Source organism: Rhamphochromis longiceps, linkage group LG22, assembly GCF_057381845.1.
Source record: "Rhamphochromis longiceps isolate RC_006_pf linkage group LG22, R_longiceps_female_GT1.1, whole genome shotgun sequence".
Classification (NCBI taxonomy): Eukaryota; Metazoa; Chordata; class Actinopteri; order Cichliformes; family Cichlidae; genus Rhamphochromis; species Rhamphochromis longiceps.
Window position 1 is genome coordinate 23405411 of NC_140577.1, and position 27101 is coordinate 23432511.

A 27101-nucleotide genomic window follows, 5' to 3' on the forward strand; every position below is an offset into this window, starting at 1 on the left:
TCCTCTCCCCTCTCTCATCCAGACCAATGTATGGACTCCAGGAGCTTGAGTAGACGGCAGTGAGGAAAGCAACTTTTCAAAAGAGAGATAAACGGTGGGAGGGAAGTCTGCTGTTGGCTTCCTGGGCTGAGCTGCATGTGCTGGCTGGCCGGGTGTTGGAGTTACAATAGGAAACAATTGCCTTTTTTCCTGTGTGTGTGTGTTTTTGTATCCACCCCTCACAAAGAACAGCTGGACTACGAACTGGACTGGAGAAAGACTTCTGGATGCAGCAGCAAAGTGGAGGATCAGCCAAAAGAGGACAAGTGAAAGTGATAAAACAGAGGCTGGAGCAGCAGGAGTTGGACTGAGAATACAGGAAGAAGACAGAGGCAGAGCATTCAGGGACAGAAAAATATAGAAAGGGCAAAAGGAGAAATTGATCTCACTCCCTTGCCAGTTCTCCCAGGTGTGGTGGAACCTTCTTCCATCTCTCTTCTCCCATCCCTTTACCTCTCTTGACCCTGACATGGGCCGCCTGCTGGCCCTGACCTTCACCTACCTGGCCTATGTGCTGGCCATCGCGATTGCCTCAGAGCGCCAGCAGCACCGTGTGCAGCATGGCCCCTGCAGCTACACTTTCATCCTCCCTGAGGTGGAACACTGCCATCCCTTAAAGGACTTCCAGGTCACAAATATCCTGCAAAGGGACTCCCCACCTGAGGCCGAGCCCGATACAAGCCAAACCAAGGAGAGCAAGGCCCAAAAGGAGAGGCCTTCCTGGCAAGAGAGGAAGCTGCAGAGTCTGGAGAGTGCCATGGAGAATAACACTCAGTGGCTGCAGAAGGTAAGGTTTCTGAACTGTTGACTAAGGCGACCACTTCCTCCTGCCATACCGTGTTCTTCTTGTCTTTTTTTGCAATGTCGCTTTCAGCTCGCAGATCTTCAAACTAAATGCTGTAGAAGCACCGGATGTCCACAGAGTGCTCCATCCGATAACATCTGTTGACAAGCCCTCATTATTGATAAGTTCACTGCTTAGCTGGGATTTCCTGGATGCTTGCTGTATGGATATCTGGCTCCATGACAATACCTAGTGTATGAGTGTGTGTCTGAATTTAAGACCACTGGGATGTCAGAACTCCCTGTTGCATGCAAGTGGAAGAAGAATGGATAAAAAAAAAGTTTTATAATATCATGCCAAATATGTCTCACATGGTTAAACCTTCTAAATGAGTGTTTTCGCCCCCACGAGCAACAAGTATACAAAACTTCTACTCTTGACTCATGTTTTAGTGGATTTATGAGCCAAAGTCAACTCAAATGCTCTCTGTACCAAACCCAATGTACATAAAAACAGTATCATCCTTTCTCAGTAAGATGGTGTTGGACACATTTTGTCCTCATTGGATTGTTAGCCTTTGTAGCTCCGGTTGACTCAGATTATGACTGAGTAAAATGAAATGATGTAATGTAAAATGGCTTCACAGTGGAGTTTCCATTCCTAAGGTTATCTGAGCAGGGAATCAGTGTTGGGCCATTGTTTTGGACAGACTGACTGAGTGACTGACAGGTCACCCCTCTCCACCCATCTGTCTATTCTCGTCTCCATCTCCGCCAGTATATTTATGGTATGCGTTAATCCCCAGTTTGATTATAAGAATTTGTGTTGGGTGTTTAGACTGGCCGACTGAGTGCAAACACATATCTGAGGATATGAAAATGTGGTTTTGTGAATGCCAAAATGTTTCCTCCGTTGCTGTCACTTCACCCTTCCCACCACACTCAAAAAAATGAAACGTTGACTTTAATTAAAATTATTTTGTCAACAGGTTCCACGAAATTGAATTATGTTAGTTTAAAGCAAAAATCTTTAGTTCATCTAATTTAAAAAAACTACTTAAGATTAACAAGACATATTTAAGACTAACTAAATCAAGTTATGTTGTATGAACATAGATGATATATTTTCAGGTTAGATAGTTTAGATTAGTTACTTCAACACATTTCTTATTTGTGGCAGTAAAATGTTAAATTTAAGTTAGATTAATTCAAATATTATATTTTCAGCCACCTTGTGCTTTATTAATTAGTTTTACATAAATCTATTTTGTCAACAGGTTCCACACAAATGAATTAAGTACATCCAACTTATTTTTTAAAATTTCTTTTATTGCCAACACATTCAGTGAGCATTTGTGTAAACCCAGTCCAAAATAAAACACAACAGCTCATTAGGGTTAGTAATTAACAGTATGTAGACAGATGCAACATCAAGACTTTAAATTAAATGTCTGTATCTACCAGAAATAGAAGAGAAAAAAAAATGCATTGAAGATCACATAACACATTGATAAGATGACACTTGAGTTATGCACATGTGATGCTAGTAAGGTCTGTGAGTGTTTTTTTCTTTTAGTGTCTAAAATGGATAGCAAAGTTGCTATTTGCAATGATTGCTTAGGGTCAGTCCAGTAACACAATGCCAATGAAGTGCTTTCCTTTAACAATGCAAAGTGAAGTGTCCACCTCAACAGCCACAATTTAAAAAAAAAAAAAAATGTAACAACAACAACAACAACAATAATAATAATAATAATAATAAATAGTCCACTGATATTAGCAATCAAAGAAAATTACATCACCATCCCAAATAAAACTTTAACAAAACATGCCAACATTATGGTCTAACAATAAAACAGCTTGTCAGCGTTCAGTTTTTTTGCAACAGCACAGCAGTAACCATTTAACACTTGCCACTGTCAACATTTATTTTACCAGTGTTTGGGCAAAAAACTTCAGATGTAAACATTTTAACATGGAAACAATTGTTCGTCTTTAAAAGTCCACAAAATATACATTCATCCTGCATTCCCAACTTGGATGATCTGATATCCTCGTGTTGGTGTTGTTCCCAGACCATCATGAAAATGTTGTTCCAGGTTCAACATTGCAAGTGACCAATCACATTGTTGTGACGTTATTCTATTCCAAGCCATTCGTGCATTTATGAAATTCCAATGTTGCAAGGACAATATCAATTCTGCTTACTGTTTATTAAAGGGTTACGGTTAGGGTTAGGGTCAGTTGATCGGCGGACAGAGGCGGTTTCACGCAGCTTAAGTACAGTTTTTTGTTTTACGCCGGTTTTTCCCGAAGTCGCAAAAGTATGACGTCACAACATTCTGATTGGTCACTTGCAATGTTGATCCTGGAACAACATTTAGTATGATGATCTGGGAACAACACCAACACGAGGATATCAGATCAACCTCCTAACTTACCCTTATTTTTAGTATGTATTGCAATTACCTTTACAATGCACACAATGTAACACAAACTGAATATGAACATATTTCTACCTCATAACAATATGCCTTGAACGCTAATATACACACCACCCTTCAACATTTCTGGTGCAGTATCATCTCTCAATTAAATCCTTTAAATCTCAATACTTTTGATTGTCTCTTAGCTTTCAGTCTTGAGGTTAACTGAGATTCAGTGCATATATCCCACCCATTAAGAGTGCACATGCAGAGGCCAGGTCTTCCAGGTCATGCAGGACACACTAGATGGTTATACCCACATCGGCTGGAGGAGTGCTGGCATCAGCTCTTTCGATGGTAAAGATAGCAAGGGTAATTTGTTCCAGCTCCCTCTGAACAGCTGTAGCTTAGACACAAAAACATAGAAAAATGGCATCCAGTTTTAAAAAAAGAAAGAAAAAGGGCCAAAGCTACCCTTTAATGACGTAAACACAATATTAGGAACATGCACCCCAGTGCGCCACTATTTTAGACTACAGATTCAACGATAAATATAAATAGTTTGGGTATACAAGAAGATTTCCCAAAACATTTAAACAGGTTCCATGCAAATTGCAACAACATTAGTTATTCAAAATTTGGTGTAATACAGATAAAAAACTAAACTAAAATTACCAACCAATTATTCTTTGAAGAGGATGCTTGGGTCTTCATTCAGGTAAAAAGGTAGTGCCCTGAGGACACACTCCCTCCCCTTTTCAATGGTTTCCTTCTGTAGAGAGTGGCAGAGATACAGGAAGAGAAAACAGATATACTTTAGGATGACAGAAACTCACATTATACGCAAAATGAATGACATATCCACTGCACAGATAGACATGTACACAAGACCAACTAATCATCACATGGACATGAATAGTTAACCTGTTGGGCAGGGTTTCCACCACATTATATATGTCCATAATGGAGGTAAAGACAAACTAATACATCATCTTTTTTGCATTCAAAACATAACATAAAAACATTCACTTCTGGTTTAACCTAAATCAAGGGATCAGATTTTACATATGTTTAGGTAATTTAAATTTTCCAACGTTTTGAGTACCAAACTTTGTCTTGCTTAATATAAATGTAAGTGCACTGTGCAGCTACCATACACTAGCTGTTTAAATTTGAAAATGATCTTATTAGCCATAATATTTTGCTACCAACAGAATAACGCACCTGTGTGGCTGGGGCCAAAGTTTGTCTAATTTTCTTCCCTGCAACGCCTCCTTTTTTCTTGAAGACTTTTATGAGCTGGTCAGTGTATTGGTCAAGTTGTGTAAAAAGCCTTGGAACATGTGCAGCAGTAGTAATCCTCACATATTCTGCTTCCACCTGAAAATATGTCAACAAACACAACATACTGTACTGTAAATATACATACTATATGTACACATATACAAACTAAAACTAATGTAGTAAGACCTCATTAAAGCTATAATTTTAACACAAACATTTACACAAAATGCTAATGGAGCCATTACAGCTTTTATTGTTATTTATCAAGTTCCAAAAAATATTGATCACAGCTGATCTGAAAAGAATTTCATGCCTCAGGCCCTTGAACTGCAACCATGGTTCAGATGTGGAGAAGAAATAACAGGGGCATGGGATGGGTCACAAAAGAAAACTTAACTTATAAAACAGTTTTGTTTTTAAAAGTATAACAGTTCACATACCACATACAAGCTCAGCAATACCACATACACCACATCAGTATAGGAGGGAGCAGGTAAAGGCAGGATCTGAGATTTATAAAGAAAAAAAAAAAATTAATTCCTTAATTTCAAGAAGCAAATTATTGTTTGAATTACAACTAAATAAAATACTACTCAGAAGAAAAGCAAGAGATTGACACTGCCATGTGCTAACTTTCTATAGAAGCAATTATCACCAGGTCTGTCGACCTCCATTGTCTGTCCACTCATATGTCTTGAATAATTTTATTAAAAAAAGTAAGTGTGTACTTTCACAAACTGTAATTTATAACTACATTGATATGTATAACTCCGCTAGGAAACATGCTGTATTTACAGACCATTTTTACATAATACAGATTACTGATAGAGCAGAACAATGGTGTCACAGTGGCTTTCGCCCTTGACTTTTTGGATTTTAAATGTCACTTTATGCTATCCTTGCTATCCTATTCGATATTTCTGACTCTCGGATTACAGAAAAGGAATCCCAAGAAAGCAAATGGAAAAATAACCCCTTGAAAGAATAACCCCATGAACCCCTGTAGCTAATCCCTTAATAAAACAAAAAACAATAAAAATGTTTCTTACACAGTCCACAAAATAAGCATGTCCAGGACCCAGTAAAACTAATGTAAAACAAGCACACGCAAACGATATAACATGTCTTGTAAGACAAACGCAAAATATAACCATGCTGGACATATAGATACTACACAACATAGTCAAAGAAAAAAGTGGTCTTACCTCTCAAAGAAACAGCAGCTTGGCGCCAAAACAGCCTTTTTCAGTTAAATTTGAAGTCTTGTGCATGAGCAGGCACAAGCCGTGAAACCTTCTTGTTCTGCGCGGTTTCATTACAACTGTTTTTGCATTACTGCCACCTTGTGGATATACAAGGTATATCGATCCTAATTGACTTAACTTAAATGTTATGCGATCAAGTAACACATTAGTATTATGTACGTTGAATAATAGACACAATTACGTAGACTTGATTAGAAAAACATATGTTAACTTAACAAAAACATATATTTTAAGTAAAATGAAAATAAATAATTAATATACACTGAACAATCCACCTCATTCATTTTTTTGAGTGCATATACACTCATTTTTAATTCTTTCCTTTCCCTCCTGACAATTCTTTTCCATCCAACTTTGTCATTTCTATCCGCACCTCTGATGTGATGAATGTGTCTCATCGATCATGAGCTCTCAAAACCTTCTCCCATTCTGCTCACGTTCACCTGAAATGGAATCGAAACACACACATAAAAGCACACACTGATATACCCCTGTGTATTCGCTCTGCGTGATACTCCATCTATGAACTGGAGTCACGCCTTCCATAGGAAGCATCTCGTGGGGTAATATTATAAATATATACGTGTGTGTTTGAAATATGGAAAAAGGAAGAAAAAAACACTTTGTCCTCACGCATATCGTTTACAAAGCTCGAGCTGAACTGTAGAATTTAAATCTTCACATGCTGCTCTCATCTTGGACTCATCTTGGACTCTAACTTTCCACTTTCTCCACCAGAGATGTGATATAAGTGGCTATAAACAAAAAGCAGTAAAACAGTCCCACAACATGTACAGAAAAGCCTCTGCTGACACACATCGCGCGCCGTTGCCAACATCCTCCACATAACGTCTGGAATGAAACTAAACGATCCAACATTTCAACAAGTAACCCCCAGCAGACTAAACTGATGCATAAATGATCAAACTGTAGGTGGGATTTCAACAAAAACACAGCATTACTCTAGAGAGACCTTTCTTTTCAATTGCACAAGGGTACGCTGAACTTTGACCCCAGATGGCAAAGCTTTTTCAGCACCTTGTGAGGCTCATTAAGCCTATCTGCATTCTGCAGGTTTTGGAGGAACGTGGTGGTATGGATCTGGAAGAGCTTCAGGCACATGTATGAGTGTGTGTCGGTGTTTCTGTGAAACCTACGATCTCCCTCAAAGCTCCCCTGGGATGCTACGACCCTTACTGTGAGCTTTCTACCAAAACCCTATGAAAGAAAACACACACCCACGCATACAGATTTAGGAGCACACACACACACATACTAATCCACCATGTTCCACAGAGTAAACTCTGAGTGAAGTCCAACAGGACTGTATTAATGCTCCAGATTCCTCCTGGTGTTTCCAAGAAGAAACTGGTGTTTGTTTTCTTTTGGAACAACCCCCAACATCACCCCCATCGTGTCCCTTTTGCTCTCTGCTGCCCTGAGGGCTTGGCTGCTTTTCTTAGTATGTTTCAGAGGCTGTGGTTATTATGCTAATGCAGAAATATTGCACAGATCAAGGTAGCTAGCTGACCACTGGTGACCTGATATTTTGGCTGCTCAATATTTCATTAAACCAAAGTATTTCTACCACATTACTTACATCACTCGATTGGGCTCCATTAACTTTCATAGACTTACACACATTTTTCCTTCGTAAGTGGTCTGATTCTGACTGCTGAATTATTAAATCTTAAGTGCTCATCTCAATTACAAAGACACAGTTTCACTTATGCTGCAGTTTTGTTTAGTTGAGTTTTTCTTTTTCTTTACCACAGTCTGTGGGTGTCTTGGCAGTCCTCACAGCAATAAATAAAGTGACACCGAGACAAGAATAAAATTCTGCCCTCATGCTACTGGCTGTGTTGGTGCTTTGAGCTAAATTGTAATGTCAGGACCCCAGCTGTCTGATTTATCCAGTAATAGATCCAGACATTGCAGTCAAAACTACAAAGGTTAGTGTTGTCATGGTGTTAAAGGACAATTCAGGGTATCTCCGAAGTTACTGGGATGCATTTTTGGACTTTCTAAAAATATACCTATCCCTAAAAAAATATTGCATTAGCTAACATCTGGTAGCATGCTTCTGTTCTTGGTACCAGACCCATCATTAGAAAAACATAAATACGAGCATAAGATGGAGAGATGAACATCACCCTGCAGCAGATAATAATGCAGATATCAGTGACAACAGATACACCACAGGTTAAGCGAAACACAGGATGAAGGGTGGAGCTGATGTAGAGGTGGGTTGCAAAGTGGCTTGGAGTTGTCCCGCAGCTGGAGATAAACAGATCTGCTGGGACCTCAGTTGAACTAATGCTGTTTAACATTGCTGCCAGTCCATCTATTAACTACTAAGATGTGAATAACATGATGAAAAATCAAAAAGTCTGGATTCATCAGGTGGGTGTGTCTGTTTTTTTCCTGACAAGCAGGAACTGCCAACCCCAGGTGAAAAACAAAATCAGCAGCCACATTGATTTATATTCTTTGTCGTTGCCCTGTTCAACCTACAGAACATGGTGTCAACCAGAGGCAAATCTTTTAACAGACTTTGCTGCTGTGAAAACAGGTCGCAGTGTGAAATGCATCTAGAGTTTTTTGTACACTGCACAGCTTAAACAGACTCTCTGTCTCTTCCATTGCATAGAGGTGGTGGCAGAAAAAATCTGTATGATTAAAGAGCAAGTCACAAAAGTTTCACACAGAAGTTTCTCTAGATTTCTGCTTTTGCACTGTCAAATCACTATTTCCATTCTCGCAGTCGTACCCATCCTGTTGCGCCTCCGTCTATCATGGTCATTTGCCAAAACAACGTGCACACATGTTTCCCCTCCCTTCTGCAATTGTAACCAAGAACAAGCGCGTCCATTTGCTCAGTAATTAAGATATCAGGGAAGTCCTATGATTTTCTCAGCACCGATCCCTTCTCTCTTTCGTATAAAACGGAATTATGTTACATCCCAAAAGCAATTTATCTGGCTGCATAGTGCAGCGAGCGACAGCAACAGCGAGCGAGCATTTGGCAGAAGGGGGATGGAGTACATCAAGACTTCTGAATTGAGCTCTGGAAGAAAGGATGTAATAGGAACACTTTGGACAGGCAGGCCGATAGCAGCCCTGAATGCATAAGGCTGATTACGATGCAGGGATCTTTGGTTCTTCTTTGGAGTCTGCTTTAATCCGCTTGGTAATCTCTTCATAACCTTCATTATGAACGGATTCCCCCCCTGCAGTCTCAGTTGTCCTAAAATAGTAAAATATGAGGGAGGGATTTACAGAGAAAGATTGAAGGGAGACACTTTAAAAGAATGGGAAAGTTCAAGAGACAAAGAGAAAGATTACTAGCAAGCAAACAGTTTGAGTGCAGATTCATCTCTATTGTCCCACTTAAGTTAGTATTTTTTAAACTTAATAGAAAGAATTATAATGACCCCATTCCTCCACATATTTTTTTAGGCGAAGAAACAAACAAGCAAACAAATAAACCACCAAACAAACAATTGTCTGGTTTGAATTTCCTTCGATTTTTGTGGATAGCCACTCATTAGCTGGATAATTTTGAGTGCTTTCTCCTCAGAGACTTAATTTTCCACTTGTGTGGTTTAATGAGTACAGTCTGATCTTTTCTCCCCAGAAAAATCATAAATATTAATGTTCTCGAGTTCGATATTCTACTCTGCTTTATTGCAAAAGGCACAGGCCATTGCCCGTTCATTCACAGTAGAAAAAGTGAAATTGGACTTCCTGATGCCGTTTTCTCAAACAGACCACATTAATAAGAAAATCTATTTATTGGAACAAGATGGATGTCATCCTATTTTTACTCCCGGTGTAACATATGATGGGTTTTAGCCAATGCTTCTCTCTCGGTGCTTGTGATTGATTACAGAGTTTAGGTGACTATCCCTGAAGTCCTGCTCATGAATATCTTGATGTCAAACTCCCAGTATATGCTTTCGCTTCTCTTTCTGCATACCCACTGAAATGCCTATATATTCCATCATTTTATGAATGTTAGGTGATTGGCCTGAGGTAAACCTGTAGATGGATGGATAGATGAGTTGAAATACACTGCAAATGCCCCGGGGATACTAAATTCTGTGACTCCATCACAGTGTCTGAAAAGATTGAGGTAAAAAAAAAAGGGCACACGACTTCAAGGTTCAGTCTTTCATACTGCATCAATGTCCTAGTGAATACATAAAGCACATTGCCTGCTAAAATCAAGCAGCAATCCCTTGGGGCTGAAAAATGAATTGTCAAAAAACTGCAGTTCCCCTAGTGGCCATTTGAGGCCAGCTTCAAGTAAATCAGTAAGCCCTCATAGACCTTTGTGTTAAAATGCTCAACTTTAGCCACTAAAATAACCTTTTACAGCCTGGCAGTAAATACAGTGCTCATCTGAACACAGATCCTGCCCCAGGGCCGTACAGCTATCTATTTCCTTATGCGGTCGATCATTATCTCTCTACTATTAATAACACAAAGAAGTGAAAGATTTCTTCCAAATCTCTCAACAAAGTCATCCACTAGTGTCCTGCACTCCTCCTCCTGCTCATCACTTAATGACTTAGAGTTGTACTGAAAGTCTGAGGTGTACAAGATGAACAGGAATGGAGACAGCAGCAGAAGTGATCCTTCTTACTATTTAGATGGGAGTAAACCCTCTGCAGTATGTGGATGATTGTATTTAGATTTGTTCTGTATGTAACTGTGGAAGGCCAAGAGAAGTTATTCCATGCATTTTCAATAGGACCAAAACTAGTCTCTCCAGTACTTCTGTTGCATACAATATGAGAGCAACTGCTCGATAGTCTTTATGCTCTGATAGTGTTGACGTCTCTGGTGCAGGAACCAGACAGGATGTTTGCTATCTACTCCTTCTTCAAAATGGCGTCATAAATGGCGTTAGGATCACAGACACAAGGCAAGCACCAGGAGGAGGCCAGGAGTCTTAGTTAAGTAGGGGGAGGAAGGGGAAGAAGAGGAGAAAGGATAAAAAAATCAGTAAAGGTAGTGAGTGTGTGTGGAGGGCTGTGAACTAAACCTGCAAATGAGGTAAAAAGGTTTACCTCATTTGCCCTCTCCAGGTTGCTCACTGGTTGTCTGTCTGTCACCTTAAAACCAGTGATTTGTTTTTCATTCTTCTCATTCTGCTCAACTTTAACCTCCAGCTTCCTCCTGTAGGAATCCTTGCATTTCCTCAGCTTCACTGTTAGGTCCCTCTGAACTCTCCTCAGTTCCTTCCCGTCCCCACGTTTAAAGTCTTTCTTATTATTATTCAGGAGCCTTTTCAGGCTACTAGTGATCTGAGGATTATTGTTCGCAACTGCATGGATTGGATTTTTGCAAGGCCTACATTAAGTGTTGTGACTGTTGATTGACCGATGTGCCATACACACAGCTTCCTATGCTATTTACTGACCACAGCTGCCAACAAAGGCAGCTGTAGCTGGTAGTCAACTACTGTCTGAGAGTCTTCACCTCTGTCGTTTCCAATCACTTTGCTCACAACTTAGCACTCGACTCCCTCTGGTCTAAATGTGGTGGTTCTGACTCCATAAAATTAAAATGCTAATACTGAGGCTTCACAATTTCCACAAACTAATGGGTGACTTCATGGTGGCCACCTCCATCCTTCATATGCAGTGCATGGATAAAATCTGATTATTACCAACACAGAATGAGAAAATTATCAGCCTGTTCTCCCCACAGCTGGAGAACTTCATCAACGAGAATGTGCGCTCCGGGGTGGAGGAAATAAAGAGAACTGCGGTACACACCCAGACAGCTGCCATGCTCGAGATGGGAACCAACCTCCTCAGCCAATCAGCAGAGCAGACTCGTAAACTGACAGATGTTGAGACCCAGGTAAGCCTATCAGCAAAGACCAGAGCAAACCTATTTGCAGCCAGTCCAAATGAAAAACTGTGGGGGCCACACCCATGCAAAAACAAATGATGTCACTTGGGAAACGCTCGGTGAACAGCTAATTAAATGTAAATCAGATGTAACCCGCTGAGAAGCCATGCCCAAAGGTGGCGGGAAATGCTCTAAAACAGCTGGTATTTGGTCCTGCAGGCTCTTGATTGACACAGTGAGTCGAGCTTTGCGTCTGACAACAAGCCAATTAAAACACAAAGCTTGGTAGCACAACACAGATGTGTCTTCAATTATGCCACAGATTTTGTTATTACAGACCAGGCTGTTTTTGGTCCCGTTGCTTTCTTTCTCTCTTATCAAAGCTTATATAAAATTTGCAACCTGTGCAAATAATCCGAGCAGCTTTGTTCAAGTTTTTGTTTTAACCGCGACTTCAAAACATGTCACAGGTGCACATGAGATCATCCTTGCTTAAGTTTTGATTATAAGATCAAAGAAGGCAATTTCACGAGCTTTGTGATGGACAGTTTATCCCCAAGGGTCCTTTTTATGAATTCCCGGCGAGCGCCCTTTATTTTTCCACTCCACATCTCTCACCGTTCTCATTCAATCTTCTTTAATGTGTGATAGATTTTTTTTCTTGCTTATTGTTTTTTTATCAATCTATAGGTGTTAAACCAGACAAGCCGCCTGGAGATTCAGCTACTTGAGTACTCACTCTTCACTAACCGGCTGGAGAAACATATACTTCTGCAGACTCAAGAGATCTCTCGCCTCAGTGATAAAAACAGGTGAGAACACATACACACACACACTTCTCAAAAGACATTAGAGCACATTTTAGAGCACTTGAAAATGCTTCATCAGTAAAACCCTCCCTAAAACTCTACGTGCGATAATGAGTTTTTCTTTGATTTTTTAAAAATCTGTCTGTAAGACTTGGTTCGTGCTATTTTCCTCATCGGTTTTTCCTTTGCTAATGAAATAAGATGAAACATAAAAAAGCAAATACTCCTTTGAAAAAGAATGCTTTCTCAGGAAAAGGCCACTTCATGGGTATTTTGAAAGGGAGACTATAAAAGCCCCGCAGAGATTAATGCACTGTATATGCACATGCATAAACTGGCCCTTCCCATACTGCAACTGCAAAGAAATATGTTGAATGAGCTCATCAATTGTGAACTAGAGGGCAATTAGACATAATGCGCATTGTATAAGCGTGTGTGTTTGTGTGTGTTTGCTAGTAAATGGGCAGTGCAGTTAGGAGGGGTTTCCCTTTCTTCTCTCTAGGAACACAGGGTCAAGTAAAGGCCAGGAGGTTAAGGGCTGGGCTCTGGGTGGATTGAAAGGGAGCCAGTTTTCTTTCTTTCTTTCTATCCGCTTGTTTATCATTCCATCCATCTCTACCAAGTGTGACCAACAGAGAACACAGTCCTCCAGCGTTCTAGCACCTGTTACACATCTGGCCCCGCTCGACCCCCCGTTCTGCCCTTCGGCCCTCATCTTTCAAGACGGTGACGCAGATCGGACGTGTAGATAAATGAATCCGTCTTGACAAGGGTAAACTCCATGACAGGGTGCATGAAATTAGAAATGTAATAGCAAATTTGCGGAGAGGCAGCTGTGGAATGAAAGGGAAATAAGGGCTCCACTAGTTGGATGAGGCTACTGCTGCTGAGCATTAAGGGCATGGGGCCAGTTTTTGAACTGCTGCCAAGCTAAGAAGGGGCAGAGAGGCATGTTTGCTTTCATAGGCATTATATGTGAACTAGTATTGGCAGGAAGTACAGCACACTGCAGCAAGACTAGTACCAGTGTATATTTTAGAATAATAATAGTAAATAGCAGAATATCATAACCAGAACAGTATAATTGCCCAGGTCGCACAAGAAATGTTCCGTCAACTTACACAATCAATGAAACATTGCTGTGCTGCCTTTATGCCATGCTTTGCACTGTGATTGAAGCAAAGCGCCCATAATGGAGAACAATTTCTCATCGAGTGTTTTCCCACAAAGCAAAAAAATAAAATGGAAGTGAGTGAAAAGAAAAAAAAAGTGGTTTTGATTGATCCAGCTTTCTTTCCCGGCCACATACTGAGCTGCTGCCTAAAGTGGGAGATTGAAGATCCATCTGCGTGTTCACGGAGCTCAGAAGTAGCTTGTTCAATCTAGGTGGCTGGATTGTTTCAATAAATAACTGCTGCAGACTCATTAGTCAAAGCCATAAAGATCAAGCTGCAGGGATTTATGGTGCTCGTTTGGACGTGGGGGTGTGCCACTTGTGTGGCGCGCGCGCGCACACACACACGCACACACACACGCACACACACACACACGCAATCAGGTTGTTACCTCATTGCTATGATCGAGCAGCTTAGCATGCAGGCCATCTGCGAGTGCTGCTGTGGTACAGGTGTTTATATGATGTTAGCCCAATGAGACTGTGGAGCTGATGTCTATTAGTCATCCTTGTATAAATGTGCAAGTTTGTGCAGTCTCCACTGTGAAAGGTAAATGCTGAATGGATGGATTCTGCACCCCCCCCCCCCCCACACACACACACACACACGCTTTTAATCTTCATCCTCCAAACAATATGCATTTAACAATGGTGTTAGTGCTGCTTCAGATGTATTTTTCATTAATTTTTTCCTCTCTTTTCAAGAATGCTCTATAAAGTAGAAAAATTCACTTTCTCTTTCTTTGCTTTGACAGTTTTCTGGAACAAAGGCTCTTAACCTTGGAGGGTCGGTATGGGAGGGAGCTAAAAGGTCTGCAGAGCGAGAAGCAGCAGCTTCAAGAGCTTCTCGAGAGGCAGAGCCAACTGGTCAGTCAGCTTCAGCACGAACTGGGCAGCTCTTCTCTTAACAGCACCTTACTACAGAGACAGCAGGCCATGCTCACAGATACTGTGCAGCAGCTGCTCGCTGTGGCCAATCACTGCAATGGTAAGCCTTAGTAAGTTTACTGTGCAAATGGCACTATAAATATCAATTTCTAAACAAATATAGCCAAAGGCAGCTTGTAATTAACATCTGAGACATGCTATATATGTACATGCTTACACTGCAGACACAAAAGGCTTAAAGCAGAGTGTAAAGCTTCGAGAGAACTCACATATGGGGTTGGGATTTGTGTGCAAAACCCGTAAGGTTGCCATCTGTAAACACATGTTTGCATGTTTCTTCAGAAATCTCCAATATGCCCAAGGAGGAGCCGCTTAGTTTCAGGGACTGTGCAGAGATCCTGCGATCTGGAGTGAAAGAAAGTGGAATATATAGCATACGCCTCCACAACTCCACACAGACTGTCAAGGTAGTAAGACTTTAAAGGCCACTGGCCTTTTCTTGCAAATATCACCTAACCGACTCTGACATGAAACTTTCTTTTGGTCTGTGTGTCTCACACAATTTAACACTAGAGTTATTTTAACTTGGATTAATTTTATAGTTTTTTTCCCCAACCCAGAGTCATTATTTTGAGCTGCAATAAATACAGGGAGAAAAAACAAAACTAGTCTGATGTCATGGTAATATACTAGGGATTTGGTGTAGAGGTGATGGAGATGTCATGCTGTGTTACAGAGAGCTAAAATAATAAGCAACAGGAGCATTATGCCCTGCAGGCTTTATGGTGAGCGAGAGTGCACTGCAGAATGCAAAGTCAGAAAAGCCTAAGAGGTACCTCTACTGATCTCAAGTAACTAGCCCTTGGTAAGTCAACCATGACATCCACCAGCAGGCTATTCATATTCTGAGTCACATCTAGCATTCTGGGGATCTTAACTCTCAAAGCCTTACAGGGCAAAAAAGACAGGCTGAAGCAGTGTTGTTTTATTCATTATTTTCAGTCTAGTTAGCTGTTGGCACCAACTCCTACTGCCTCTGCCCCCCTCCCCCACCCCCTGTTCTTCCTCTTTATTTCCTGTGGGCAAGGCAGCCAGGTGTTAGGCACTGGTGCCATGTGTTTCCTGCCAACTGGGGCCAGTGTACATTTCCACTGATACAAGTTAGTACTCGTGAAATCATTGCTGCTTTCAATCTACGCCATCTAATTCAAGTTGCAATGTGGCTGGCAAGCTGGGTGGCTGCATAAAAGTGGGGCACATACAAATTGCCCTATTTTCAAAGCCGAAAGCCAGCTTTCTCTACAGACAAAAGGAATACAAGAATACATGTTTAATGCATAAACTGGATATATGAGGCAGATTTAGCGGGCCATCCATTAGGCTCTGTGAATGATGATAATGATTACAAAACCACATAGTTAAGGGTCTGTTTTTTTCTTCTTTTCTTCCTTTTTTGTGTCTCTTTTCTGTATGTTTTTGAGAACTCCATTCGTAGAAAGTCCCTTTATCACATTGACCATAAAGTCATTATTTTTTTTTTCTTGAAAATCCTAATGACCCTTGAGCTTCCAGTGCTTTATTGTAATGGATTTGGCCCTGGCATGCCTTTCTTGGCCAATAACAAGTCTATTTGGAGTATTAAATATGAATCTGGTCTAAATCAGAGTAACAACCACATTTGGGAAATGACTTAAATTGAGAATTCTATTTCAAGACCCTGTTTTTGTATTCGGTGTGATGCCTTTAAGGTCAGAACATTGGCCTAATGTGCCAGAGTATAATCACACAACACTGCTGGTCTGCTGTGTATTTCAGGGTAAATGAAATTCTCGGAACCATCTGAACACTTTAATTTCTTACTAAAAAAAATTAACCTGCATTGTGGATGCTTATATGCCATGACCAGTTCTCCCTCAACTGATCTGCCCCTCCCTGAGCCTGGTTCTTTGGGAGCTTTCTTCCTGTTAACGGGGAGTTTTTTTTCCTTCCCACGGTTACCAAGTGCTTGCTCAAAGAGAGTTCCCTGATTGCTGAGGCTTTCTGAGTTGTTATGATATACAGCACATTGTGGCCACTCTTGTTGTAATTTGGTGCTATATAAATAAAACTGAATTGAGGTTTGGTTGGTTGAAGACATTCAAGCAACTATTGGTTGTATCCACATTCCAGAGTGTAAGATTGTTTCTGAAACACAACTGTCGCTGACAACATTTATAATTTGAGGAGACAACATTTTATAGATATTCAAACATAGTGCCAAAGAACACTAGTCCAACACTGCTTTGAGGTATGGTGAGTACAAGCGTTCAATTAAAATGAATCACTGAAGTATCTAATCTTACCACCCATGGGAGAAATTCATTTAGCACACCTGAAGGAGGCTGGAAGAGGTCCAATTAAATACCTCAGATATCTAAAGTAAGTCCCTGGACAAGTTTAGATTTCAAGATCTGTCACGAGACAAACAAGTAAAATGAATTCATATTAGTTTGTCCAAAAATCCATGGAAAAACCTGCGGCCAAGCAAGAAAGAAAGCAGACTGTGTAACCAGAAACGCAGAAGCCTCGTCCTCAGCTGCTACACAAGGGATAAGAGAACATGGTGAGGTGAAGTTTTTTATTTCCCACCTGGGTTGTATCATTGTGACAACCTTAGACGCAGAGTTCCCGAGGTTTCCGAGGCATGCTTTAAATAACAGAAAGGCTGCGGTGTGTTTTATTTCTTCATGTCAATTCTTCACTTAGTGTAGACAGCTTTGGTTCCTTAAGAAGTGACATTTTCAGATTAATCCCTCTTTAAGGATACATAGACTCAGGAAAGATTAGACGTCAGTCTCAGATGGTTTAAAATGGGAAACATAGGGAATACTCAATGTCTGACATATGTTCATCATTTGTATCATTTGTATGATACTTCATAGACTATTGAGATGTTTTAGAACATTTTTTTTCATTTTTGAATATAAAATAAATACTTTTTGTATGTCATTAAATTAAATACTTATTTGCAAAGTAAATCTGCTGCAGGACTTCCTGCATTTTAGACTCTTTTAGTTGATTGTTTCGAATTTACAGCATCAGACTTCTTTCTTTTCATTCAGTCTTAATGCCATTTGAAAAAAAACCCATCTCCAATGGATCTGCTCTGCACCAACTTAATGCCAACCAACAATCAGTGACAAGCTGGTTAACAAAGCCAAGCAGTTAGCTGATAAAAAGCCAGAGAGCCCTCACAGCAGCTGGTGGGGAATACAGGATCGGCATTCACCAGGTGGCTTGAAGCAGGAGTCCAAATGAATGTTTTGCCTCTTCTGAATAGAGAACAATCACTGTGGCAAATGCTCTATGTTCTGTATCAGCTGCAGTTGCTCTGATGCTTCTTTAGTTGGATAAAAACGTATTGATGCACGCACAAACTTGAAGGGGACTTAATGTGGTGGTTCTTGGACTACCAAGAACAGGTCTTCTTTAAAGACAGCTTCAGATGTACTTCTTGTAGACACTCACCCCTAATGAATAATAGCTTGTTTTAGCTGTTTTCTATTTACAGGTGTTTTGTGATATGAAGACCAGAGGCGGGGGTTGGACGGTGATTCAGCACAGAAGAAACGGTTCCGTCGACTTCCATCGTGGGTGGAGGGATTACAAAACGGTGGGTTCCCCAGCCAGATGGCAGGGCCACTTTTAAGCTCAGGTCTTATGGTATCAGTATTGCAGGACTGGACAGGAGGTTTCAATAACTTTCCACGGGTGCTTTGACACAGAGAGGTGAGGGAAAGCAGCTCGCCTGTGATCCCGGGTGACCTGCGCTTGTTGTATTTGGCCGCCCTTATGTTCTCCACAGCCCCCCCATGTTATTGCACCTGCTCTCACTCCCTGTCCCAGCCATACTCCCACACATCCACATAAACAAAAATGCACAAACACACACACACTCACGTGTCACGCAGCACTATTATTTGCATCCATCCTCAGATTCCCCTAAGCCTTCCTGTGCAGGGATATGAGTGCGTTGATGAAAGAAACCGAATTTCCAAATGCAAAGACCACCCTAAAACAAACTGGATACAATACAATTGCGCTTGAGAGACTGTGAAGTTGCTCCAGCGCTTTGGCTGGGAATCGAGCATGTTTTAGCACCTTTGGCTTTCATTTTGCTTGGAATTTAAATAATGCTCTTTTTTTCTGATTCCATTTGCAAAGTGTTGCACAACAAAAAAAAAAAAGCCAGTGCTTGTAAAGCTTTTACAGACAAAACAAATTTGGGATTTTTGACTGAATGGAAGAGCAATTTTTCTTTCACCTATGCCAAGAAATCAATTGTCATTGCTCGGTTTGGAAATTAAATGCATAGCGGCGTGTGACTGCAAACAGAGAGAGTGGGAGAAAGAGGGGAACAAAAAACGCCTTAAAAACTATTGAAGGACAATATTTTTACAAGTGGATGATAAATATTTGGCTCCAGCTGTGGCGTGGGAGGACAGGGGCCCCTGTAGATGCCAGATAACGTATGAACCATAATGCTTCACTTGCCCTGGTCCACACACAGTATTCTCAAAGAGGTTGTCTCAGAGTTCATCGAATTTTGCACCCAGACGTGCTGGAAAGATAATAAATGTTCCACAGCTCTTTATTTGAACAAAAAAAAAAAAAAAAAAAAAAAACACAGCAAAAAGCAAGTTTGACAGGGAAACAAGGTAACTTATATTTAAGACATAAACATTTTTTTTAAAGCCAGTCGTGTAGCATAACCCAGTCAGTTATGTAGCACCACAAAAGTGAGACCGATGTGTCACGAAAGGACGGGATGTGCCAAGCGCTGACCCTGGGAATTCAATGGACCTGGCCGAGTTGCACCGAGCTGTTTCCACCTCCTCGAAACAGTCCTCGGTGTGTGTGTGTGTTTGTTTGGGGTTTTTTTTGCAAAGAGCACACGAGGGGGGCAGCAAGTCAGACACAGGAACTGCATTGAACATTGAACAGTGGTCAATAAAAAAGAAATTACCTGTGCAGACCAAATGCCTCACTTCTGAAGTGCTCCCATTTTGGGCTGAAGCCCAACAGGAGATGGCTCAGAATCGCATGGCAGATGTAGCACGACAGACCCACGCCCGGTGTTTTCTCATAGTGACACACAGATGGTATCTGACAAAACTGGGCTTTTCTGCAAGCCATTTCATTCCCCCATATTTAGCAGTTTGTGCTCAGTTACAGACTATTATTTGTATTATTTCTTCTTAGCACTATCGCTCACTATTTCCTTACTTTTGTTTAATCCTCTTTACTCCTTATGGAATATAGGACAGACAGTTTGTCTCCACATCACATCCTGTGCTCTCTGAAAGTTATTTTGGCGATTGGGTCAGCAGCTTTCAGTTTATCCATGAAAGATTGCCTCCATATCTGCTTGGGGCATCCTCTTCTTTGCTTTCCTTGGGCTTAATTGTGCCACTGAGGATTTAAGGAAAAGGCAATTGCTATTTAGAAAAGTGAAATAACTGACTATAGTTTATACAGTACAGTGAATACTAAAATTACTGTAACCATCAGATTTAAAAGTAACGTTTGTAATGAGCAATGTCGCCTTGATGTTTCTGGAGGTCACTTGATTTTGGTAGTACTACCCGAATCTTCACTGGACAAACTGGCTGTGTTAGACTGCCTATGAAGCTCTTACAGTGCACCTCTGTATCCTCACAGGTCTTCTAGCCCATGCCAAAGGACTTTAATGAGTACGCTGTGAGTTTCCTCTGTTTTAATTTTTCAGGAAACTCTGCTAAGGATAGTGAGTTCCAGCACAAACAGATATTTGGTGGTTTTAAGGGACACAGGGTCCTCTAGAAACTCTATTTGTTTGCTTTGACTGACTCTTAGCTGCACGTTAGTGGCCATGCAGAGAAGACCTGCAGCTGTTTCTGGTTGTGGTAGGTGTTTCTCTTCACCTTTAACAATGATTATGTCAGTAGTTATGTCAGTGGCTATTAAGCTAACTATTTATTTGTTAGGATTTTTTCCCACTGTGTGTTTAAGCTGAGTCAGTTTTCTGGCCTGTTTTCTTGATTCATGTGTGTTTATATCAGTTTGGGTCAGTGTAGACAGAGTTTGTTTGTATTTTTTGGATTGTTTTTTTTTTTGTTTAAGCGGTTAATGTGCTGTCTTACTTTATGATCAAGCCTAGATCTGTTTATTTTAACTTCGTTTATGGGCACAGACATCATTATTTGACTTTTTGTATGATGGTTTTCTTGTTCTTCGTGCCTGACCGGCTGGGTCTCTCACATTACACCAGTAAAATAATGAGAGAAGAAATGGCTGCTAAGCCTATAAATGCACAGAGATCTCAGTGTGAGGTAGCTGATATCAGTCTGCATTATTTATGAATTCCAGCTATTATTCACTTTTTGCCATTGCTAACTGTTGCACAACTTCTACATTGTACAGTGCTGGGAAATGAAGTGCAGTTAGCTAATGCTAAATTGTTAATGCTATAGAGAGTAGGGCTGATTCTTATATATCGCTTTCCAACTGTCCTCGAGCACTTAAAGCACTTTATACCTGTCTCATTCACACACACAGACACACACACGCTCACCTGTGCCTTAGTTCTTTTTATCTATATTGACACACTCCCATAATGAACACATCAGGAGAAAGTCAGGGTTTAGTATCAAGTATCATTTAGCATGTAGACTGCGAAGCAGCCAGGGATCGAACTACCAACCAGTGTTATATTTTAGGCAGTGGAGTGTGTTTGTGTGTGAAGGTTTTGTATAATTTATTGCTGTTTATCAATAATACTAAAAATATTGTTATTGTCCAGGTCTAAAGTTCAAACAAACAGCCTACAAACTCACAAAGCCAACTGTTATTTTAATTTGTATTTTACATTTGCTTGTGGAGATTTTGTGCTTTGGGATTTTGAAGTAAATTAACATGTCAGCTGACCGGTCTTTAGCTTTGGGAGTTGAGTATTTCACTTCCTTTATTCAGTCTTAGCCCATCAGAATGATATGTTTCACTTCTTAAATTGAGGTCCATTTTCATATTAACTCTGAACATACTTGGCAGGCTGCTGATAAAAGCATCCCCCCCTTGTTAGGATATTTTCTTTTTTCTATTGTGTCTTTTTCTTTGTGTCTAATCCAGGGTTTTGGAGAGTCGTCTGGGGAACACTGGCTGGGGAATGATATCATCCACGAGCTGACCAGCTCCCAGGATTACAGTCTGCATGTCCAGCTAAGAGACAGAGAGGGGTATGAAGCCTATTCGCATTATGACCACTTCTACATAGACGGAGAGGACAAAAACTACAGGTAACCAAAAAGCATGAACTGTAACTTGTGTTTCTTTAGCTTGCAGCAATGCTTTTCTTGTCTTATTGAATGACTTGGTAATTAGTACATGATTGGGCAAGACTTGACAACATGCCCACTTAAAACACCCACACTCTGATCGAAAATTTAATTATTTCTTTTTCCCACTTTCTCAGAAACATGACATGAATCGGCTCTTAATGAAGGTGTTTTATTTCAGAAGTCAGTGTAAGTGCTATATTAAGAGCTGTCTGTTGTGAATTACTATAATGGCGGTACAGTGACACCTCTTCAGCTGTCACCTTTGATGCGGGCGCGGGACTCTCGGATTAGAAGCCGTTATCAACGGTTAAAATTCGTCTCTATGTTTTCATTTTTCTGGGTTTTTTTTTTAAATCTGCGACCGCTGAAGTGGAGGCAGCAATTGGACTGTTTCTAAAAGAATGTCATTCAAAATGATGAGCCAAGTGGAGGGCAAGCGGGCACTTTTAGTTTGCCTCTATTTTTCTTTTCCCATCAATGCACCTGCTGTTTCCCCCTGAAAATCCCCAAAGGGAGCCACATCCACTAGAGTATAACAGGAACACTAAGCAATACCTGCTCGCAGCCAGAAACTGACAACTCACACAAAGCCCTTTGGTAACCCAGCAATCACTAACAAGATTATGTGTGTGTGTGGGGGAGTCGGGGTGGGGTGAGGTGTGAGAATGCCGAAGCCATGTAGCTTCTAAAACAGACAGAAATGTAATATGAGGTTAGATTAGATAGAAATTCACAGGAATTTGCCCTTGTTTGGGGAACGTTTATGGAGATTGATGCTCTGAGAGATGACAAATCATAATCACATGTGGAGGTATGCTTCCAAGACGCCTAATAGGGCAGCAAAATTGCATTTGCCTGAGTTTCATCCCCATAATTAGCGTGATGAAACGCAGCCTTTCAACATTTAGCTGTAGGCTACACTGTGTGAGTTGAAGCACCTGAGTGCATATAACCACGTTCTGTCTAACCAGTTCAATGTGCATCAGATTCAGCTAGCACCCCGAAGAAGCTGGGTTGTTTTTTTTATTGCAACTCCCCAGCTGGAACTGTGGTGCTATGCAGCTCGTCAGCCAGAGCAGTTCTCATCCTCGGTGCATTCGGTGCACTCCCCAGAGCTGCATCAAGGTCTTCACCTAAAACTCAGTAACAAGATTCATACATTAATCATCGATATGACAGACCACCTTTCCCTTCGAGGAAGCCAAGAATAGCTGCACTTATAGCAGGGAAAGTAGTCGACATTCTTTTAGCGTAACTGTATCTCTGTCATTAAGCCATACAATAACAATATAAAAGACAGTCACCTTGAAAAGGGTTAGCCTGTGGTCTGTGGTATTGGTATAATAGCTGAGGGAAAAGAGAAAAAATAAAACACATCTGGAAGTCATGGCTAATGCAAATGTTTTTCGGGGGTGCTGGAGGAGCTGACACCTTCTGTAGGCCACTCTTTCCAGTAGCATATTCTGTAAGCTTGCTGTTGCCATTCTGACTAATTTGATTGGTCCTAATTTGCATCACATCATTGAATTAGCATGAAAAAACCCATCCTCATGCATGGCTGAACCTTTCCCCACATCTTGACTGGTCGTGACAGACGGCTTAACCTGGTTCTGCTCACGGATCAGTTGGGTTCTCTCTGTATTGTTGCACCACTATACCTCACAATATAAAATTTAAGATGAGTATTGTTGGGGAACAAAAAAAAAGTAATTAAATTTGATTGAAATTCTGTTAATGAACTCTGTGCTGTTCTAGCTTTTTTCCTGCCCCCCAGCACCAGCACCATTATCTCCTTCACCCCCCCTTCGTCTCACGATGTGTTGTCCTGCCCTGCGGTGAACTTACAAATTCAAGAGGAGGATTCTTCACTTAGTCCTCACAGACAGCGTGCCCCAGGCAACATGGGAGGAGGAGAGGGGGGTCACATAACTCAGGGGAGAGTGTGGCACTAACTAGACAAAATGACAGGGCAGAGGAGATGCCAAACAGCGAGACTGACCTTGTCTGCTCTCTTTAAAGCAGTCGTGATGTGCGCGCACACACACACTCTCACACACAGATGCGGAATCAGACGCAGAAACGCACACACACCCAATTGCCGGGCTGGTGTATGAAAATAATTGAGCGAATCAATTTAAGTTGGATAGAGATTTCTTACAGGCGCCGCTGCTTCACAAAGCACAGCATGGAAGAAAAATAATGAGAACTTCTTTAGGTTACTTTTTATACTGATGTTGAGACAACAATGGGGTAACAATAGGAATGCTGGAGTCGTACTGTACATATGATAAAAAGGATATGATATTATATTGTGGTATATAACTTTACATATTTCTATTCATCTGTTTCTTTTTGTTTTATCTTTGTAAAATAATAAATTGACAAATTTTATTTGAATTTAATGATGAGCTCGACAGGCTTTCATCCAAAAATACACCCCTCTTACAGAGTTTCTTAATAAGAAGAAGGAACGGTGAAAGAGAGGAACATCGGATTGTGCCCTCTTTAGGAAGCGGTTTACTAAAACCAAATTGTAAAGTCAGATATTGCCAGAAGCTGTGAAGAATCAAAGTTCGACAAAGGAAAAGTGAACAGTAAGAAGCCAATTCGTCAACCTCATCCTGTTGGTATCCTGTGGTATTATTGAAATACAGACAAACTGGGTTAGTAAACACAACTGTGCCGTGTTCAGTTTAGCAGAACACGATTAGATTACTTTAGAGATACTGAGCTTCAGCCAGTTTGGGGGCAGTTTCCACTCATTGTCATTTGCAGCATCCAACAAGTTGCCCAACATGGCTTTAAATAATGAATAGGAGCGCCTGCAGCTGAGCTTTTTTGCTGAATTTCTATATTCATTTTTTTTTCCTCTCTAGCCTTCATGCCGAGGGCTTCAGCGGCACAGCTGGACGAACCAGCAGCCTCTCCCACGCTGGAAGCCAGTTCAGCACCAAGGACAGAGACAATGACCGCTGCACCTGCAAGTGTGCGCAGCTCGCGTCAGGAGGTAACGTTGCATCAGTCACCTGCTGTCGCTCAACCCACATCATCTCAATCTGTCTCGCCTCATATCCCGTCTTGTAAAGAAAAAAAAAAAACGATATCCACTCCCTTGTAAATGTCCTGAAGTGCATTTCATTTCCCTTCTGCGCCAGTATAAAGTTACTGCTGACTTACAGCTGTACATTTGGGTGTTACATTTCATGAGCTTGCATTCAATTAATTCTGACTTTTACCTTGAACTTTTTGCCACACTTCCTCTTCTGCAGGATGGTGGTTTGACGCTTGTGGTCCGTCCAACCTGAACGGCATATATTACCCTGCCTCCTCCAGCGTGGTTCGCTACAATAGTATTAAGTGGTACTACTGGAAGGGTCCAAATGTGATCGCTACCATGACAACCATGATGGTTCGCCCAGCTAATTTCTGATGATGTTGGCATGTACTTGCCACCGGATTGTGAAGTGAATGTCATCACCGTTAAACAGAAATATACAATATCCAAGAAAATGTGTATTTTTGGGAAGACACTCAAAGAAGGCTTTCGGTGATTTCAGCTTGTGGACATTTTGGAGGGGTGCTTTAGCAATCGCCTGGGGACATATATTCAGACTCACCGCAAATGACTGTGAATTCCTGAGTGAGGAAATCCACGAACCGGAACTATTCACAAAGGTACTCGGGCTATATTTTAATAAGGATTGTTCAGCTGTGAGAGGAAGGAGACAGAGTATGAGCTTGGCTACAGACAAAAGAAAAAAAAGAAGAAATAACACATCACTTTATGCAGTTTAAAAACCAGTTATGCAACCCCTAATAAATGATGAAACTTTAGAAATGTTATAACAAAACTTACTTTTAAGGATGGATAGAAAGTGAGTACATCAGAGAGACAGCTCAGGTTGAGCAGTTTAGAGATACAGTTAAAAGAGGCGAGGCTGAAATAGTTTGGACAGAGGAGGAGGGACGATGGATATATCAAACAAGGATGTGGAAGAGGGAGCTGCAAGGCGGGAGGAAAACAGGAAGACCACAGAGGATGTTCGTGGGCACAGAAAAGGAGCATTGGTGTGCTAGGCATAGGGTGAGATGGAGGTAGATGATCTGCTGTGGCTAAAAGATGAAGTGATGAAAACTTTTGTTGTGTATTTGATGTAAGATAATTTGGTGACACTTTATAACAGCCATCATTAATAAAGGATAAATTAATTTTTGTTTATTTTGTACTTTTTTTTTTTTACTGCTTAACAATAGAATAATAATGAATCTTATTTACTAATTGATTAATAAGTGGTGTGTAAATCAATCAATCTATGAACATTATCTGCACGGCTATTGTAAAGTTTATAAAATGTGTTACACTTGGTTAAGAAGCACTGTGGAATCTATAACAATAACTTGGATGACTAATATAAACTGGTCTTTATATTACTTAGTCTCTTGTCTCCTGTTATCACTGTTTGATATGAGTATCTCTCAGCCTGTCATTACAATGTAAATATTGCTGTTTCCTATGATACCATACATAACGCAATATTTAACTTGCAACATGATTATCTTATTACAACACGAGATAGATAGATAGATAGATAGATAGATAGATAGATAGATAGATAGATAGATAGATAGATAATAAAAAGGAGATCAGAGAAACCAAGAACCCCCCCCCCCATTTCACACTGACTGCTTTGTCAACTTGGATTTGGTGTTTGTGATATCTGTAATGTGCGCAGAGCGAAAGATAACCTATTCTTTAAAGTTTTACCATTGTTCATAAAACAACGCCATAAAGAACAGCAATAATATCAGCCTCTGCCCTTTGCGGTATCTTCAGGCTTTGCCTGCTTCTTTCAACAACCATATTTCATAATGTTTATTTGTGAGAGATTTAGCTGATAAATGTAAATCATACTCTTTCACCGCTGTGATTTGCTTTGAAAAATGAAACATTTGAAATAACATCTATAAACATAGCTGTAAATTACATTTGGACTTTGCCCAAATAGTAAAAACATATACAATTTTACACAGTTCCTACAACCCACAGTGCAAAGCTCTCGTCTCCATCTTGCTACATAAAAGTTGAACAGTCCAATAACGCTGAGCCCTGCAGTGCTCATTAAAAAGTGAATGGATGGAGACAGCAGCCAGTTAACTGGCAGATGACACATGTGGATGATAACTGGCAATCTATAATCTTATGTCACAGAAAC

General features: G+C 40.6%; 1 protein-coding gene and 1 long non-coding RNA gene across 3 annotated transcripts; one reads left to right on the forward strand and one right to left on the reverse strand.

Annotated features, from left to right (window-relative positions):
• On the forward strand, positions 1–26211 carry angpt2b (angiopoietin 2b). The gene is made up of 9 exons (XM_085396673.1): positions 1–826; positions 11516–11671; positions 12353–12474; positions 14401–14633; positions 14876–15000; positions 18084–18185; positions 21680–21846; positions 24765–24895; positions 25158–26211. Exons 1-9 carry the CDS (start codon positions 509–511, stop codon positions 25316–25318), a joined length of 1515 nt encoding a protein of 504 aa, XP_085252799.1. The 5' UTR covers positions 1–508; the 3' UTR covers positions 25319–26211.
• Positions 3348–6058, reverse strand: LOC146644099 (uncharacterized). 2 transcript variants are annotated; one of them, XR_014909363.1, is made up of 5 exons: positions 5738–6058; positions 4973–5038; positions 4473–4628; positions 3928–4020; positions 3348–3654 (listed from the first exon to the last, which is right to left on the reverse strand). It is a non-coding gene; the product is annotated as an uncharacterized LOC146644099 (long non-coding RNA). The 2 variants fall into 2 exon arrangements; XR_014909364.1 differs by lacking the exon at positions 5738–6058 and adding an exon at positions 5582–5714.
• Positions 26212–27101: the final 890 nt, after the last annotated feature.

Bases quoted from the DNA above. Each gene is read 5' to 3' on its own strand.
- angpt2b (XM_085396673.1), top strand. From the start codon at position 509: ATGGGCCGCCTGCTGGCCCTGACCTTCACCTACCTGGCCTATGTGCTG. The intron at 18,186-21,679 runs GTGGGTTCCCCA...TGTCTAATCCAG, and splicing joins GGTGGAGGGATTACAAAACG to GGTTTTGGAGAGTCGTCTGG. The intron at 21,847-24,764 runs GTAACCAAAAAG...TTTCCTCTCTAG, and splicing joins GGAGAGGACAAAAACTACAG to CCTTCATGCCGAGGGCTTCA.